The sequence below is a fragment of the Vigna umbellata genome, chromosome 8 (genome assembly GCF_029865625.1).
Source record: "Vigna umbellata cultivar VRB3 chromosome 8, Vumbellata_1.0, whole genome shotgun sequence".
Lineage (NCBI taxonomy): Eukaryota > Viridiplantae > Streptophyta > Magnoliopsida > Fabales > Fabaceae > Vigna > Vigna umbellata.
In genome coordinates, this window is record NC_142172.1 from 31,036,399 (window position 1) to 31,053,472 (window position 17,074).

Here is a 17,074-nt window from a genome sequence, read left to right on the forward strand (position 1 = left end):
TATAGATTAATTTGGTTATGCTTGAATGTCGAGTTCAATCCAATCATGAATTATTCCATCGTTTTTTTTTAAATTCAACATAAACATACATTTTTCCTATTAACTTATCATGAAATTTATTATTAGCCTATCAAAAAAAGCAATACTAAGTATAGAAATATACTACACTAACGCACTAAATTATGTGTAGAAACCAAATCAACTAATGAGAAAATGAATTGGAAAAGATATCACTTAAATGTCCCTGATTTCTGAATGTAAAAGGAAAACTTTTCATAAAGAGCTTGTAGATACAACTTCTTTCAAGAGCACTACATTTAATAAAACTGAAAAGATGTATTTTAAAACTACAGAGAATCTTGAACAACTCTTAGAGACCTTTTTAACACATGTATTAACGTAAAAAGTTTGTTTTAATTTTGTGAGAAATTCTTATCAATATATAATTGAGAAATAAGATTAATTGATATCATTTATGATAACAATTATATTGTTTTTATTAAGATATGAAATATACTAAATACAATTTAATTAATTATTCAAAACAATAATTTATTATTTGCACAAACAATATTAGAAAACTTTTAAATATATATTATATTTTCAAATAATCGATTATCATTTTATAATAATTTCACGATAATCGGTTATCTTTAAACTCAATTCTCTTCTTAATTATGACCATCTTAAAATAATCAATTACATTTCTCTCAAATCAAGTTCGTGCATCTTTTTAGATATATAGAAATTTTATTGTTTATTACATAAATCTTTAGTCATATTTCAGCTGTGTTCTTATTTTTATACGTTAAAAAAATAAATATAGTTTTGTTTAAAATTAGCAAATTTATTTGTTAACGTCAGTATTTAGTAAAGAAATTTGTTTTAAGATTATATTTAAATAATTATAAAGGGGGCGGAGGGAAAACCGAACCCGCTTTAATTGGTTTCTGGATCCCTCCATGAATGAATATAACTTCCTCATGTTTCAATGTTCACAAAAATAAAATGGCAATATGATATATGTTACAATAGATTTACAAAGTGAACAGAAAGTTAGTTTTCAACGGCCAAAACCAAACCATAAATTCTACGAGATGACAAACATATATATCCAATGCTTCCACAAAAATATTTATGAAGAATCTGTATTTTGCTGCTCGGTTTTAGCCAACTTTGCTCGTATAAGTTTGTCCAATATGGGAGGCTCCAATGGAACCGGATCTAGGCACCGTTCTGCGGTGGCAACAATCACCTACGCCCAAAAGATACAAAAATATAAATAAGCACAACAGATGCATAAGCTATTAAGAATTAAAAGAAGCTAGGGCATACGGATGAGTTCAGAACAGGGGGAAAAGAAAACTGCGTGACATCACCATGAAAACTATGTTTAAGAGAAATTTTCCTACCTCATCAAGCAAGAAGTCGATTGCAGCTTCATCTTCAACTATATCCCTTAAAGGGATCCTTAGGAACTGGATATCCACTTGAATTTGCTGGAATCCACTTCGGTTAAAAGTCTGGAGTCGGGCAAATTCTTGTAAACTTTTAAGACACAATTTAACTAAAGTTGTAACAACAGACTCCTGCGGCCCATAAGGAAAATGATATCAGGGCTCCCTCCCAACCAACTATTCACATTTAAGTCTCCAATATAATAGTCACAAAATACCTGTGTATATTCTACTTTGTTAAAAATTTCAACTTTTTGCTTAAACAACTTTGCCAGATGCGTTTCCAAAAGCTGGCTCCTTGCCCTTTGAGTGTTTGACCTACCCAGTTTCTCTTCCCGTAATGGGTTGCTCCTTGAGGAAGCACTACTTCCATTACTATCAGTCCTGCGGTGCTTACGTCTACCTTGAGGCAATATCTGCTTCACTTCCTTAACTATACCTTCAAGCTGGAACAAAAAGAAAATAAAGGAAATTAAAATTTCCTCCAGTTTGCTTCAATTAAAATTTGATCTTTAACCAAAGCGAACAGTGTTGTGTAATCCACAAAGTCAACCTCGCCGAATGGAATAAGATTTTTTTTATTGTTGTGCTTCAATTAATTACAGAATATTCTCATCACATAGACAAATGTAAAGCATCATGCTCATTCATTATATTCCAGATTTAATATGACTAGTATTCAACTGCGACGCTTAAACCATTCAGTGCAAACTTAAAAGACACATAAAAATGTGGTTGATCTTAAATATATAGATATACCAACCTCTTGAAGAAACAGATCAACAAACATATGAACTTCTCTTGGCTCTTTATGCTGTGTAAAGAAAAGAAAAAATTCCAGATTCAAGCTCTTTCAAAGACAATCAATCACCAAAAGACGGATACAACAGACTGACCTTAACCCAATTAGGGGTGGTAAACCTCTTCTTCAGGAGAAATGATATCCTCTGAGTTCTCATATTTACGTACTGAAAAAAAAAGTATAGGGAAACACTGTTCAATTTGAAAAATTTTAGATAATAAAAAAAATAGAGAACTTGTAACGGATCAGGCACAGATAACTGGAGATTAAATATCCACCAAAACCGGAGAACTCAAGAAAGTGTACTACGAAACAAAGAAAGTGAAGTAAAGCTCGCTAGTTCGCTTATAAGAAATGATCCCAGAACATCAAAGCAAAGCCATAGGAGCTATCCATCCTTAATAAATTCAAAGGACAATCAAATATTCTAGAAAACACGACCATTTTACAATCAAATGCACCATACGTACATAGGATTACAAAGTCCACTACCAGTCAAGTAAAAGCCAAGACAAAAATCAACAAAAGCCACAGAAGAAATTAATAAGAACTGCTCAAAACTCAGTTGTCAACATTCCTGAAAAAACTAATACATCGTTCCACATAAAATTAACCGACAGTGTAAAACTGAACAGGCAGCTAAAGTAGTCAGTTCATGAGAGAAAGCTCACAATACATAATGTAACAACTGCATCATTTCCAGGTTTTGAATGGGATTGTATTTCACATGCAAACAGACACTGTCAACAGGCTTAAATGGTCAATCACATTGGAACTCATCTTTTCCATGCAAACATAAATATTATCTGGTATTAAAATCAAGCTGAAAAACACTAAACATGCTTTAGGCATTACCTAGGGACTGTATGAATAAGAATGAGTGACATACGGACAAGGACAAAACTAGTCATCAATTGCAATTTCATTAAAAGCAAAATATGAACTTAAAAACGTACGAAGTGCAGGAACTTTTCACCAGCTGACCGAAATTTTCGACATATTTCTCCAGGAACAAAGGCAGGTCCAGATTCATGACCTCTAATACTACCCCCAGAAAAGGAAGAAGCTATTTCCTGAAGATTACAAGGAAAACTTTTAGGTATACCCAGAGGATCTGAAACAAAAAGCAACATAGTGAAATTCCAGGAATGGAATTATAAGTCTATAAAGTGAACCCTTGCCTCGGTGACTTTTGGGATGACAGTTTGTTCAATGAAAGCAGACAACTGGGCCAGCACAAGGACAAGGCCAGCAAAAGCTTTATCCCCTTGAGCACCCTCTGCCAAACCGTGTGCTTGAATAGATGAGTTACTTCTACCTGATAATAGAAGGAACTGATCCTCCATTTTCGTAAAAAAGTCCTGAAGTCCTTCTTGAACCCAATCAATAATTAACTCTCTTAATCTAACTACGATCCCAGAGTTTTCATCTAAAATTTTGCGGAAATCCTGAAGGAGAGTGATTAAATGTAAATCAAATGACATAAAACGGAAATGGGAGAAAATCTCAATGGCAATACATGCATGATGTATACATAATTGCATATAAACTTGGTTAGAACAATCTAAGCATAAAAACGTGCTTACCAACAAGACATTCAAGCTTCCTTGAAGAACTGATTTTGTACTTGCATCAAGAACAACATCAAGAGAGCACTGTTCTGCACCATCCTTTTTCAGGATTTGTAAGAGGGAGCCTACAAAACAGATGCTATCTCAGTGTACATTTAGGAAGACAACTTTCTAAAATTTTTCCAGTAGCCAAAACCATGTGAATACATAATAGAGCTATTTTTACAAGTGAGGATAAGCAACAACGTAATTTATAGCATTCTATGCTTCTGATCATTGTAAAAAAAATAAAATCTGTCACATTGGTGCAATCATCTAACTAAGATTTTTAATTTCTTGATTCTCCTACAAGGTAGGGAAAGTATTTTAAACTTTAAGCTGAAACCTAATATCAGAAACATTCTGATTACAAGTCAAAGAACTAACCTGAGATGTCTTGCAGAAGATGAGAAAATGCACTTCTAACAAATGACATGAGGACAACCTTTGCAGCCTGGAAATATTTAGGATTAGTTGATTGAAATTAACTTTTTAATGATTATATTCTAAAAATATGCGAAAGGAGAAAATTGAATAGCTTCAACTTAGGTGAACGAAAAAAGATAAATGGATAACCTCAAGAGAATGGTTTGAGAGAGCTGCTTCCTGCAAGACTTCATCTATTAGGAGCACATCATTCCAGATAACTCCTGTAATTACAAATTTAAAGAAGTTTTGAAACTGGTTTAACAATTATTCCCTTTGTTTCCTTTGAACTATCTAAATTTTGAAAGATTTTTGTTTTTATTTAGCTTTCTTCTTCAAATTTCAATACAATACTAATTACTCTTTTCTCATTTATACATTTACTCTTCAACCAATCTTGTATTAGATTACGTATATGCATTTATTGCAGCATAGAAATGAAAAAGAGTAAAGTAAGAAATCTTATAAATTTTTATCAAGATCGAGAAAATTTAAAACATTTATTGATTTCCCCAAAACAACCTTAACCATAAGTTTTTTTTAACTACACAAAACATAGGGAGTGAAGAAAAGTGAAGAAAAGTGAAGAAAAGTGAAGAAAACTTGAAAACAAAACCTTAAAAAAGGGAAAACTAAACAAAATTTCATACTTAACTTTCCCGACGAAAGTTGAAAATTTTGAACATAATAATTATGCTTAGGTACGTTTTATTATAATCTAATAAATAATTAAAATGAATAATATTATAATAATAAGTAAAACAACTTAAATATTAACATTTTATAAAATAAATTTTAATATTTAGTAATTGATTTTATAAAACATTAAATTTAATCAATTAAATTATAAATTAGTTTTATTATATTCTAATTTTTTAAATTGATAGGTAGAAAATAGATAGAAAATAATTATAATTAATTATTTAAATAAATTAAATATAATTTTAAAATAATTTTTATATTATTTTCAATTTTATAAAATAATTATTTTATAACTAATTATCTTTTAATTTTAATTTACATTTATTTTAATTAAATTTTAACAAGAGTGCGTTGGTAATTTATTATACTTTCAATTAATTTTATTTTTATTTTTATTTTTTTACATCAATAAACTTAACAACAACCTTGTTATTCATGGTTCTCCCCTTTCACACTCTCTTTTCTTCAATTCAAACATCCTCACCTTCCACTCTCTTTCTCCTTCTTTCTTTCCTTTTCCATTCCATCCCCAACAAAAAAAAAAACGTAGAAATGACACTAAAAAGGAAACGGAGAAAGTAAAATAATATAAATACAAAATCTTGACAAGTTTAAGAGAAAAAGAAAAGGTTCGGACACATCAATTACTGAAAATTAACACAAGGGTAAATGGGGAAAACAGGGTCAAGTGCTTCCTATTGTATTAAGCAGGGCAAATGGAATTTAGCTCTTCTCTTTGGTATAGCTCTTTGCCAAGATGTATTAAGGTGAATGCACTCATTAGCATCTTGAAAATATTTCGCAAAAACATATCCATATTACTGATTAATATTATAGTGGTTCCAATGGATTAAATACTGAAACCACATAAGTAAGAAACTTTAATTTATCATACATAACACAATCTATGAGATGAATATATAGCCAAATACAAATGGAGATAATGACGAGTTTCTCCTTATGGTCCAAATATATCATCTAAAATACATGATTAGAAAAACACTCCATTGCAATAAATGATATCAAAAAGACATAACCACATGAATGCATATAGGCAGCACTTTTTTTTTATCAGAAAATGTAAGTTGTTAGTATTTTGTTAGTATAACGACACACAGACCTTTTCAATACATTTGGACGCTTTGGGAAAAAACTTAGTTACATTATATAAGCATTTTTGTATAAGTTGTTTCTAGAATTATTTTCATAAGTCATCCTTGAAAGCATATCAAGATAAGCTGAAAACAACTAGGAACATATCAAACACTATTTTCATAAGTTCTACCATACAGTGTTTATGTGTTCATATTGATAAGCAGTAAATAAGGCCCACTAAGCACAACTTGTGCCTTTGAGAAATAGAACTGCATTGCTCAGAGAGAGAAAAATTCCATGTAATTTAAAAAATCCAGGCATATAACCAAATGGTAATTTTTATATTAAAAGTAAATATCATATAACGGGCATGGGACGAATGTCATTGACTCATTTAATGCAGTACTGAAAGTAAAAAGACATATAGTTTTAGAAATCAAGTATTTTTCCAATAAGCTATGAACACACACACAAAAAATACTGAAGTACTAACAAAGGGCAACTACTTACGAAGAACACCAAGTAGATCCTCTGGGCAAATCCGTGTCTTTACATATTCCTCAGCAATTACAAAGTTCCTGACATACAGTAAAAAAGTGTGCATATATGATATTATACAAATTTAATCAAATGTAAATAAAAATGTTTCCTGAGGAAAAATAATGATACGAACTTGGTGACTAAGTCTTCAGCAAGTTTAACCAATTGTTCATCGGAATCAGGAAATATAACTCTAAATGCACGAACTGCCTCCACAAATTCATGAACAGCTGCCTACATTAAGAAACGGGAACAATGATAATTCATCAATCTTATAACATCAGTTACAAGAAAAAAAGATACATACAAATGGAAGTAAAATAGGCTGAATAGAAGGGGAAAAAGTGGAATTGGATTTGAAGAGTAATAATATTTCATTCATGAATTCCCTTGGCCGATTATTTGACATAACCATCCATGTAATCATTACTTGTTTATTTCCTGTTATTGGCCAACTCCTCAACATTCTTGTCCAGCACATGAACATCAACAATTTTAGAGCTACTTGCATAAATACAATTTTACAAATTCATGTATGAGTAAAAAACCTCACATTGAATAGAAATGAGAAAGTTAAATAATATATAAACACCCATAAAAACAAAGCTTTAAGATTTTGGGTTGGAGGCAGTGTTATGATCTCTTATATAGTTGACTCACGGCTCAGTGGTGATGAATCTCCCAATGTATCCCCTAAAGAATTCCCAACAATAGTATCAGGTATGGTTTGTCTTGGAAAATGGCTTAGATGAAGGTAAGTATGTCTTGTTATAGTAAAAAACAACAATAGTTAGGATCAGGGAAAATGTGTTGAGGTTGATAGATACAAGCATGTTCCATTATGGTAAAACTCAACTCACGCTTGAAAGAGAGATTGTTAGGAATCCAAGTATGAGTTGAAAATTTCACATTGAGTAAAAATAAAAAAGTTGAGTAACATAAGAAAAAAAAAGTCAAACACAGTCTTAAAGTTTTGGGTAAAAGGTGGTGTCATGATCTCCTATATGATGACTCATGACTCATTGATGATGAATCTCCCCAATATATCCTCAAGAAAAATCCCAACATGTATATGCCTAACTGATGCATGAAAACTTAAGATTAAAAAAGAGAAAAATATATTTTAGAGGACTTGAAAGACCCCTCTTATGATCTTCTATTTATAATAATAGAAATCCAATGCAATGAGAATATGAAAGATCAAAAGACTACACTAGACTCCTAGGTACAAAACTAGGTACAACTCATAGGTACAACAGGAAGTAGTTCCCAACACAACTATTTCCTAGCCAGATTTTAATACTTATTCTAACAACTTCAATTTGTGTCACATATTCATATTCAACACTTCAGGACACTAAATCACTACTTATGGATGAAGTATGTAATCTATGGAGTGGTCATACTTTTATTATGACAATAATTTTGGTTGGTGAAGAATATCTTGCTTAAATTGGTGCTCTAGGATACACACATAACCTCAATGTTGTTTTGTCGTGAACATCTTAAGTAGCCAAAGATATGATAGTAAATTAGTAATATCAGATATCATTGGGTAAGAGAGAAAGACAATATACAAAAGGATAATGCTTTGGCACTAGTTACCTCGTGAGCAGAATAGTCTCTGGATGCATTGTTTATTTCTATAGGGTTAAGTCGAATGTCTGTAATAGATTGTTCTAACTTTTCAAATAACTTCGTCTTTAAATTATCCACCTGCCAATAAATTGAAAACCTAGCATCATGCAACATTTATTGATAACACACACAAAAATATGATGCGATTTCTCTCTGAAAGGTAGGGAAAGAGAACATGGCAGTTCTTCAACAGTAAAATTCAGAAAATATTTACTAGTTGATCATATTCCATCATATCTTATCTAGCATGAAAAAAGAAATTCTTCTATTTATAAAAAGTGAACAAACCGGAAAATCCAACTGCTTAAGAAGCACGGCTGCATCAGCTCTCACTTGTATTGATTCAGAATCTGAAAATAGCTTCCCCTGGTTAGAGAGAAAAATGTCAAATCATGATAACAAGCTTCTACTAAAAACAAGAGACTATATATGTATGTTAATTTTAATAGTGACCAATTGAACATTTTAAGTTTTACCGTGTTTGGAAGACCAGATTAGAATGGTGCATAGGGTAAGCTAATCCTATCCAAGTTTACTATGATGAATTCAGTTACTACAAAAGATAGCATCCAGCTATCCATCAATTGTATTACAACTTAGCAATAAAATAAGCCACGATTAATTTTCCGTGATTGCCAAAAAAGGAATAGATAAATAAATTCAGTGTCAACTTGCATTTTAGTTTATGGTTCATGTCCGATCAGTCTGACATAGACGAAAGAACTATACCTGTAAGTTTTTTACTATGATAGCCATTGCTTCCTCAGAAGCTTGCTTACAATCCCGGAATGATGAATCTCCATAGGCCTAATAAAGAAGGGGAAAACGAGATATTCCATCTGAGACCTGGATTAACATGTTGTATGTAAAAATAATAAAGGGATTGAATCAGAAACTATATAGGCCAGGCACAACCTTAAAAATTGGCATTGCTCCAGTATAGAACCTGACGGCATCTGCGTAAGCCTCTGACTTGATGCACTTACCTAGTCTATCGGGTAGATCATATATGAACTACTCTTCGGCAAAGGTGAAAAGTATGTCAGTCCTATTCCATTTCCACAAAAAACGCTCACAACTCATATCACTAACGGATATATGGAACACGAATATTCCAGTGATGCAAAGCCAGAATAAAGAAATAGGTACGCTTGCTTTGATAAGTAATACCTGAACTTTACGAAGAAGATTACAAGTCCGATGCACCTTCTCAATATGCTCCCTTTTGTCAAATAAAGAAGTGTTGACATTGTCACTTCTTGACTGCACAGACATGATCTGCGTTGGAGAAAAATGTGAAGTACCATCAAACTCCCTTTTCTTCCACTTGCTATTTTGATTCTAATATTTTCAACAAAGTAGGTACGTTACGGTTACCTTCTCAAGAAGCTGTTCCATGTTCGCCTCCATCCCTGAAATGTTACTCTTCATCCTGTTCGAAAAGCAAGCATTAGATGCTGGAAATTTTGATACGATAAAGCAAGTGAGGGAGGGTTATATGTATACATGCCTCTTTATAGTGTCTGTTGCACTAATGAACTTGTTGTAATTCTCGTAGACCAGCATTTGCAAGTCGGTGTCGAGATTCTTTATTTCAGCAGCCATTTCAACGTGACGTTGAAGCAGCCCTTCCAAATTGGACTTGTACGCCTGCATAATTCATTCGTTCGTTCAATGAAATCGAGTGAAAGTTCAATTCAAGTTAGTTCAAGTTCGTGTTTCACGATGAGAGTGATTAATTGAAGAAGAGTGATACGATTTTACCAGGATGTTCATGTACTGATCGGGATCGAAGGAGGTGGAATTGATATCGTCAAGGGAAGCGTTTTTGGAGGTGGTGTTGGAGTTGGAAGGGTCTGGTGAGTAGAAACTCGATAGCAGATCTCTCATCCTCTTCGCCTTGTCGTCCATTGGTACTTCATCAGTCCCCATTTTCTTCTTTCTCTTCTCGTTTCCTCTGTTGTGTCGGTTGAACCAACTCCGTTCTCTCTCCGATCTGTGAAATGTAGTGAAACGAGTTTGATCTTTGTTGAAAGTTGAAAGCGAATGACCATGTTCGAGGTGAGTGGAAAACGGGCCTACATGGCTCGTTGGCCCATGTCTAGTTGACCTGGGCTGACTACTCATTCGGAGCTCGATGTCAACGACTGGTCTGGCCCGGCTTTCTTATCCTGATAGATTCACCAAGAAATTAGGTTTTTCTTCCTACACCACCGTTGGATCTAATAAAAGTTCAAATAACCCTTGTGAGTTTCGTCCTTCAATTTCTGATAACATTTCTGACCAATAAAAAGTAAAAAATGAGAATTTTTTGTTTGATTATGTAATTTGAAAGTTTATCCTAAATTACTTGATTCGATAGTTTTAAAATCGTATAATTTAGAAAAAAAACTACAATTTTTATTTTCAAAATATGTAATTTATATTGCGTTATTCATTTTTTTTTTTAAATGACACATTAATATTATAGTAAAAGTATGTTTATCTACTTAATGAACTCATTACAAAGAAAAATTATATTTATTTCCCATCAACCAAAAAGGCTGGGAAGTCATTCTTACCATTTATTTTCAAGTCTTTTTAATGTCACGTAAGTTGATGACCTTCGTAAGAGAACTAAAATCTAATAAAACGAATTAAAATGTATTTAAACAATCTATAGTAGAAAAATGTGAAATAGACTTTTTTTTTTATATTTTAACTTATTTGAAGTACCCATATATTAATTTTAGAACAATAGTATGGATAACCAACTCTAAGTAAGTAGATTACCAAATCTATGTGAAGAAAATGTTCAAAAGTTGAAAAACTCATTTGATGTCTCACTTAACCTAAAAAGGGTAAAAAGTAAGAGAGATAGAAAAATAAAAGTCACAAATCACTTAGAACACAAGCATATTGAGAGAGGAGAAGAGAGAAAACTATTCACATAACTACGATTGTAAAATCGGTATAAATAACATGGCATTACACATGAGAAGACTTCTCTTAGAACTCCTCGACTAAATGGTTTAACTGAGAGGATGAACAACGTAACATCTAAAGTTTTTAAACCAATAAGGACATTATAATTAAAAAGATCTTCTACAAAACAAAATACAAATATAAGTTCACTAAAATTAGTATTACAAATATTTACAAATGATAACTGAAAATAATCATATTTGTCTTAATCCAATTATTCTTCTAGCATTTGCATCTATATTTTTGTTAGTGTGTATAGTTCAGAGGAATAAACAATTGACATTAAATCATAATACATATAACATTATTATCATTAATTTAATTCAAACAATTCATATCATATAAAAAGAAATATAACATAAATTCTTGATGAATTCATTGATTTCACTTTATATTACATTTATAAAGATTCGAATAAATTTTCTCAAGTGGCTGTTTAAGATAAATGAACTAATAATCTACTCATTTAAATCTCAAAGGCTACAGCTCTAAATACAATTAGTAAAATTATTTAGTAGTAACTAATTAGGATAAATGAACTGATATATACTCATTTAAATTTCCAAAATTATACTAATTATAGTAAATCAAATCTTTATTTATCATATTATATATATATATATATATATATATATATATATATATATATATATATATATATATATATATATATATATCTGTGTGTGTGTGTGTGAGATATTTATAATAATAATTAGATATTAAAACTTATTCTATAATTTAAACATAAAGTAATTAAATAAAAACGAGATTGAGGTTAAAAGTACGTCACTGAATATAAATATAGATAAATGAAAATGAGGTTAAATGCATCTCACTAAATAAATGAAAATAATAAAAATAAATAAATAAAAATTATTAACCCCTTCTAATAAAATAATAATAATAATAATAATAATAATAATAATAATAAATAATAAACAAAAATAAAGTTATAAATATCTTATTAAGAAAAATAAAATAATAACACTATATAAATAAATTTGAGTTATAGACACCTCACTAATGATAATAAATGAATAAAAATGAGGTTGTAATTAATGAAATAATAATAATAATATAAAAAAAATTATAAACACTGCACCCATAAAATAAGAACAATAAATATAATTATAAACACCGCACCCACAAATTAATGAATGTATTATGTAACATTAATACATTATCTATTAGTTTATAAATTAGTTTAATTAATACAAAGATATTTAATACACAATATTTAATTACTTATATTTTAAGAATTTAATTTATAATGTTAATGGTTTTTAGCTAATTTTTGTAATATATCATTTTAATAACATTAAACTAATAAAATAAAATATTTCATAATAATAATTAAAATAAATAATTTATAGTATAAAATATTTTAATACGTCCCTATAAAAAATATATTATAGAAATATGACATTTATATATTCATACTAAACCAACAAAAATCATATATAAAAAATAATAATTATTTATTTTTCTAGAAGGCTCCTTACAATTTTAACTATCTTTAATAGATATATCTAAATTAAATTTTCATTTGCTCACATCAATAAGGTAATCATTACAAAGAAAAAAAAAGAAACAACACACGGACAAACAACATAAGATGGTAAACTAATTTGCAAAACAAAAATCATATATTAATAAAACATGCTATATCACAAAACAATGTAATCAAAATAATCCACTAGATATAAACCATATAATCGAAGACTATTCTATACTCAATTTTCTGGATATATGCATTGACATTAGATTCACTAGAGGTGTGAACTTGTAGTGACCTCTATTTCTCTGTAGAGCCATTGCTAATGGATTTCACCCTGTCACACATAAGATTAATCCCTTCCACGCTCATAAACTCGAAGCTCCTACTACTATTTGTCATGTAATACATTCTATTCTATTTAAGTATGAATTATTATTAGAGCGTAAGAATACATTCTTACTTGAATCCATACATCAATGCATACACTATACAAATGTCACCATAGAATCTCCACACAAAATTCTTGGAATTACACCAAATACAATGCTCATATCATGTCAATCATCGTCATAATTTTACACATCTTCATAAACATGCATATTTATCCATAAATCCATAAATCATTCAAGCCATCAACATGAATGATGTCAACCAATAAAACTACCAAAAATAGCTAAAGAGCGGATCAGAACAAATAACGAAACTAGAGCTCAACGATGAGATTCAACACCAAAGCTTTTGCAAAAACTAGCACTCAATGACATTTTCTGACCCTCAGTGACAAATATTCTGGAGTGTCAAAGTATTCACAAAAAACAATGTTCAATGATACATTTTGACGCTTAACGTCTTGGAGTTAAAATGTTTTCAAACCTTACTAAAAAAACTAGCATTCAACACCATTTTGTTGCAACTCAACATTGTATTATAAATTAGAAAAAGAATTATGTGATAAAGTGAATTTGACTTATTGAATTGAAAATTTGATACTTTCCTCTTCGTGCTTTGAGTTAAATTTTTTTTACATATTATGTACTTGTTGGAAATTACTTAAGTACTCATATTTCAATTATTTCATTCACACACAAAATCAAATTACAATAAATCACAACCACTCAAGTATATAGTTATTATTCAATTCACACGATATCATATCAATTTTACATATTAAACTAGATTTAAAAATTAAAACTAATTTTATCCCTAATTTATTCTACAAGATATACAAATCACAACTAATAATTACAACATAAAATAACGTATAAATATTATAAATTTAGTTTTTCCCACTTGACTAAACTCTTCATATTGTTATCAACATCTCCAAATTTAAATATGCACTATTGTTTATGTGTTATTATTTCTCCAAATTCATAACTAAAAATAAATAAATTTCAGTTATTTTCTTTCAATATAAATTTGTTATTTCTTAACTATTTTTGTACTGAATATAAATTTGTTATTTATTGATTTTTTAAATATTAAAAACAAGTTAAAAGTAAAACAAAATAATGTGATTTGGAAGAAATTTTTTTCAACTAATATTGGTTAGAAAATAAGTTTGAAAGCAAAACAAAACAGAGGGATTTGGAAGAAAAGTTTTCCGATAACCACGTAACTACGAGAATAATGCATGAAATTTACATCCATGTAAAAATAATTTAAAAAACGATAATAACTTATAAAAAATATGCCGAATGGATTATGAACTTTTAAATACACAAGATAAAATATGATAATATTATTAAAAGTATACTTGGTTGTTTTTCTGTACAAATTTTCAAACTTAAATGTTTTTAATAAAATAAAATAAATTTATATTAAATTTTAAAATATAATTTTAAAAAGCCTGCGACGATCATTAATAATGTTAGATTAAATATATAAAATGCTTTTAATTTAAGCTTAAAAAAGCATGCTACAATAATTTACAAATGGAGTATTTTAATTTAAGTTTACTATACTTTCTTAGTTTACAAAATATTTAAATACTTTGTATTTTTCAATTTAATTTTTTTAATATTCCATTATTTTACATATATTAGGGATTGTAAATTTTTGTAATTAATATATACTTATATCGTGATTTATGTAAGACGATAATGTTGGACAAAATAATGAAATAAATATTAATCATACAGTATAATTAACAAAAAATAAAATATATACTCAATTAAAAGTATAATTTTCAATATAACAATTTTTTAATAAAAGTTCGATTAAAAATAATGATATTTATAAAAAATAGTCATGCCTAATATTTTAATATAAAATCATTTATGAAAAAAAAGTAAGTAGATAGGAAAATTGTTTTATTTTCTGGCCAAAGGTTAGGATTGAAAATGTTTTTATAATTTAACTGAAAATACAGCTTATATTTGAATGAAATGTGCGTTTCCTAGTTCTAGTCATGTTTTTGAATTACTCCGGAAGAAAAATAGCTGTTTCTTTCTCAGTCGTCACGTTGGCGCCAGCTGTGACGCGTTGTCATTAAGCTCTTAAAGGATCAAAATTTTCAATTAATTATTCCTACCCTAGTGCACCCTAGCACGTTTTCCACCCCAACCTAACCCCACATTTTTTCTATAAAACCTAACTCTTACACCTATTGAAACCTTCTTCGGATAAACCTTTTCACCTTCCCCAGATTCTTCTACCTAACCCAAATCCCCCTTTTGTGTCTTCATAATCCATATCCTATCTTCGATCAAGCTACTCTGTTTCTACCTTGTTCGAAATCAAATGTTTACGGAATTTCTATGACCCTGGCGAACCCCATGCGTCGAATCCGTCTCCTCCACTCCTTCTCCGTCGTCTTCCTCTACTGGTTCTACGTCTTCTCATGAACTCCCTCTCAATCTCCTAGCTTCTTCATTGCAGCCACTATTTTTTCGAATTTCTGACAATTAATTAGATCTACAAAACGCTAATTTCCCTAACCTTGGCAAAAACCACCAATTTCGAATTCAATGGCTTCGATTCAACGTCCTGCGAGTTCAGGATCGTCGGAGGGAGGAGATCCGGCCGTAGACGAGAGGAAGAGGAAGCGGATGGAGTCGAACCGCGAATCGGCGAGGAGATCGCGGATGCGGAAGCAGAAGCAGCTGGAAAACCTAACCGAAGAAGCGAGCCGATTGCAAAACGAGAACGTACATCTGGCGCAGAGCATAAAGGCGAAGGAGGAAGCGTACGTTGAGATGGAAGCCGCCAACGACATCCTCAAAGCTCGGACAATGGAGCTCGCCGATCGTTTGCGGTTTCTGAATTCAATTCTCGAGATCGCCGAAGACGTCGGCGACCTCTCCGTCGAGATCCCGCAGATTCCGGACCTTCTCTTCAATCCTTGGCAGATCCCCCACCCTATGATGGCGTCCCCGGACATGTTCCTCCATGGAACTGAAGGACTGTTTGCTTCATAATTGAATTAGGTCTTCGGGTGGTTAGGTTTAATTATTGCTGGTGTTGACAAATAAATTAAGGGAACGGTGGTGTTTACGAGTGATGGTGTGCGTGGGTTTTAATTTTTAAGTTTGTGTTTGCTGTTCTGAATGTATTTGCTTGTATCGATATTGTGTTTGAAACTACAAATTGGAGTATGTGTTGTATTTAGGACAGAATATCCGTCATGGATTGTGGTTGTCCCATATTCGTTAAGCATTGTGGCCCTCATTGATTTTTTTGGATCGATATTGAAAATGGGTTTTTTATTTCATTTTTAAATTTATTCATATTAAATAAAAAAAATCTATAAATTAATTAATAGTTCTTACAAATATAATGTACTTATTTACAAATTATAATAATGTGAATGTTGCAAAGTAACTTTATTTTTTCTTTTCCTCTCCTGAATTTATCAAATTATTATCCTCTCTAGGATAGTAATATGAAATGGTCTTTTAATTTTTACATAATAAATAGTGTATAGTCAGTTAAATATATATTTCGAGATATAAAAATGAAACGTAAACGTGTTTCATTGTTTTCGAAGAGATTCATAAACTAATCACGCAGGAAATACATTTTTGACGGATTCTTGTTTGTTTCAGTTGCAAAGCACTTCAGCATTATTGTTAGACTCTACATTTTGTTATTATTTCCATATATTCACGTTTTTGTTAGGAGTACACATTTCTACATTAGAAACATTTTATTAAAACAACAAATACATATCCAAAAATTATATGAAAAAAATATTTTAAATAACCTCCTGATAACATAGCTCATAAAGTAACTGAACAAACTTCATCTCCTCTTTCTTATTTATAGCCTGCTCAGTAATAAACAATTATATCATTAAATAAAAAGAAAAGTTATAAATCTTGATAAATTGTTAGTATGAAAT

General features: G+C 30.3%; 1 protein-coding gene and 1 pseudogene across 1 annotated transcript; one reads left to right on the top strand and one right to left on the bottom strand.

The window, feature by feature from the left end:
- Window positions 1–994: 994 nt before the first annotated feature.
- On the bottom strand, window positions 995–10,308 carry LOC124842474 (Vps51/Vps67 family (components of vesicular transport) protein). Its single transcript, XM_088097028.1, has 20 exons — window positions 10,035–10,308; window positions 9,781–9,920; window positions 9,648–9,702; window positions 9,441–9,548; window positions 9,186–9,284; window positions 9,000–9,077; window positions 8,559–8,636; window positions 8,238–8,348; window positions 6,766–6,866; window positions 6,603–6,670; window positions 4,446–4,519; window positions 4,257–4,323; window positions 3,846–3,955; window positions 3,441–3,707; window positions 3,216–3,332; window positions 2,354–2,425; window positions 2,221–2,271; window positions 1,676–1,903; window positions 1,413–1,589; window positions 995–1,255 (listed from the first exon to the last, which is right to left on the bottom strand). Exons 1-20 carry the CDS (start codon window positions 10,200–10,202, stop codon window positions 1,136–1,138), a joined length of 2,289 nt encoding a protein of 762 aa, XP_087953154.1. The 5' UTR covers window positions 10,203–10,308; the 3' UTR covers window positions 995–1,135.
- A 4,958-nt stretch (window positions 10,309–15,266) lies between these two features.
- On the top strand, window positions 15,267–16,444 carry LOC148194460 (bZIP transcription factor 53 pseudogene; annotated as a pseudogene).
- Window positions 16,445–17,074: the final 630 nt, after the last annotated feature.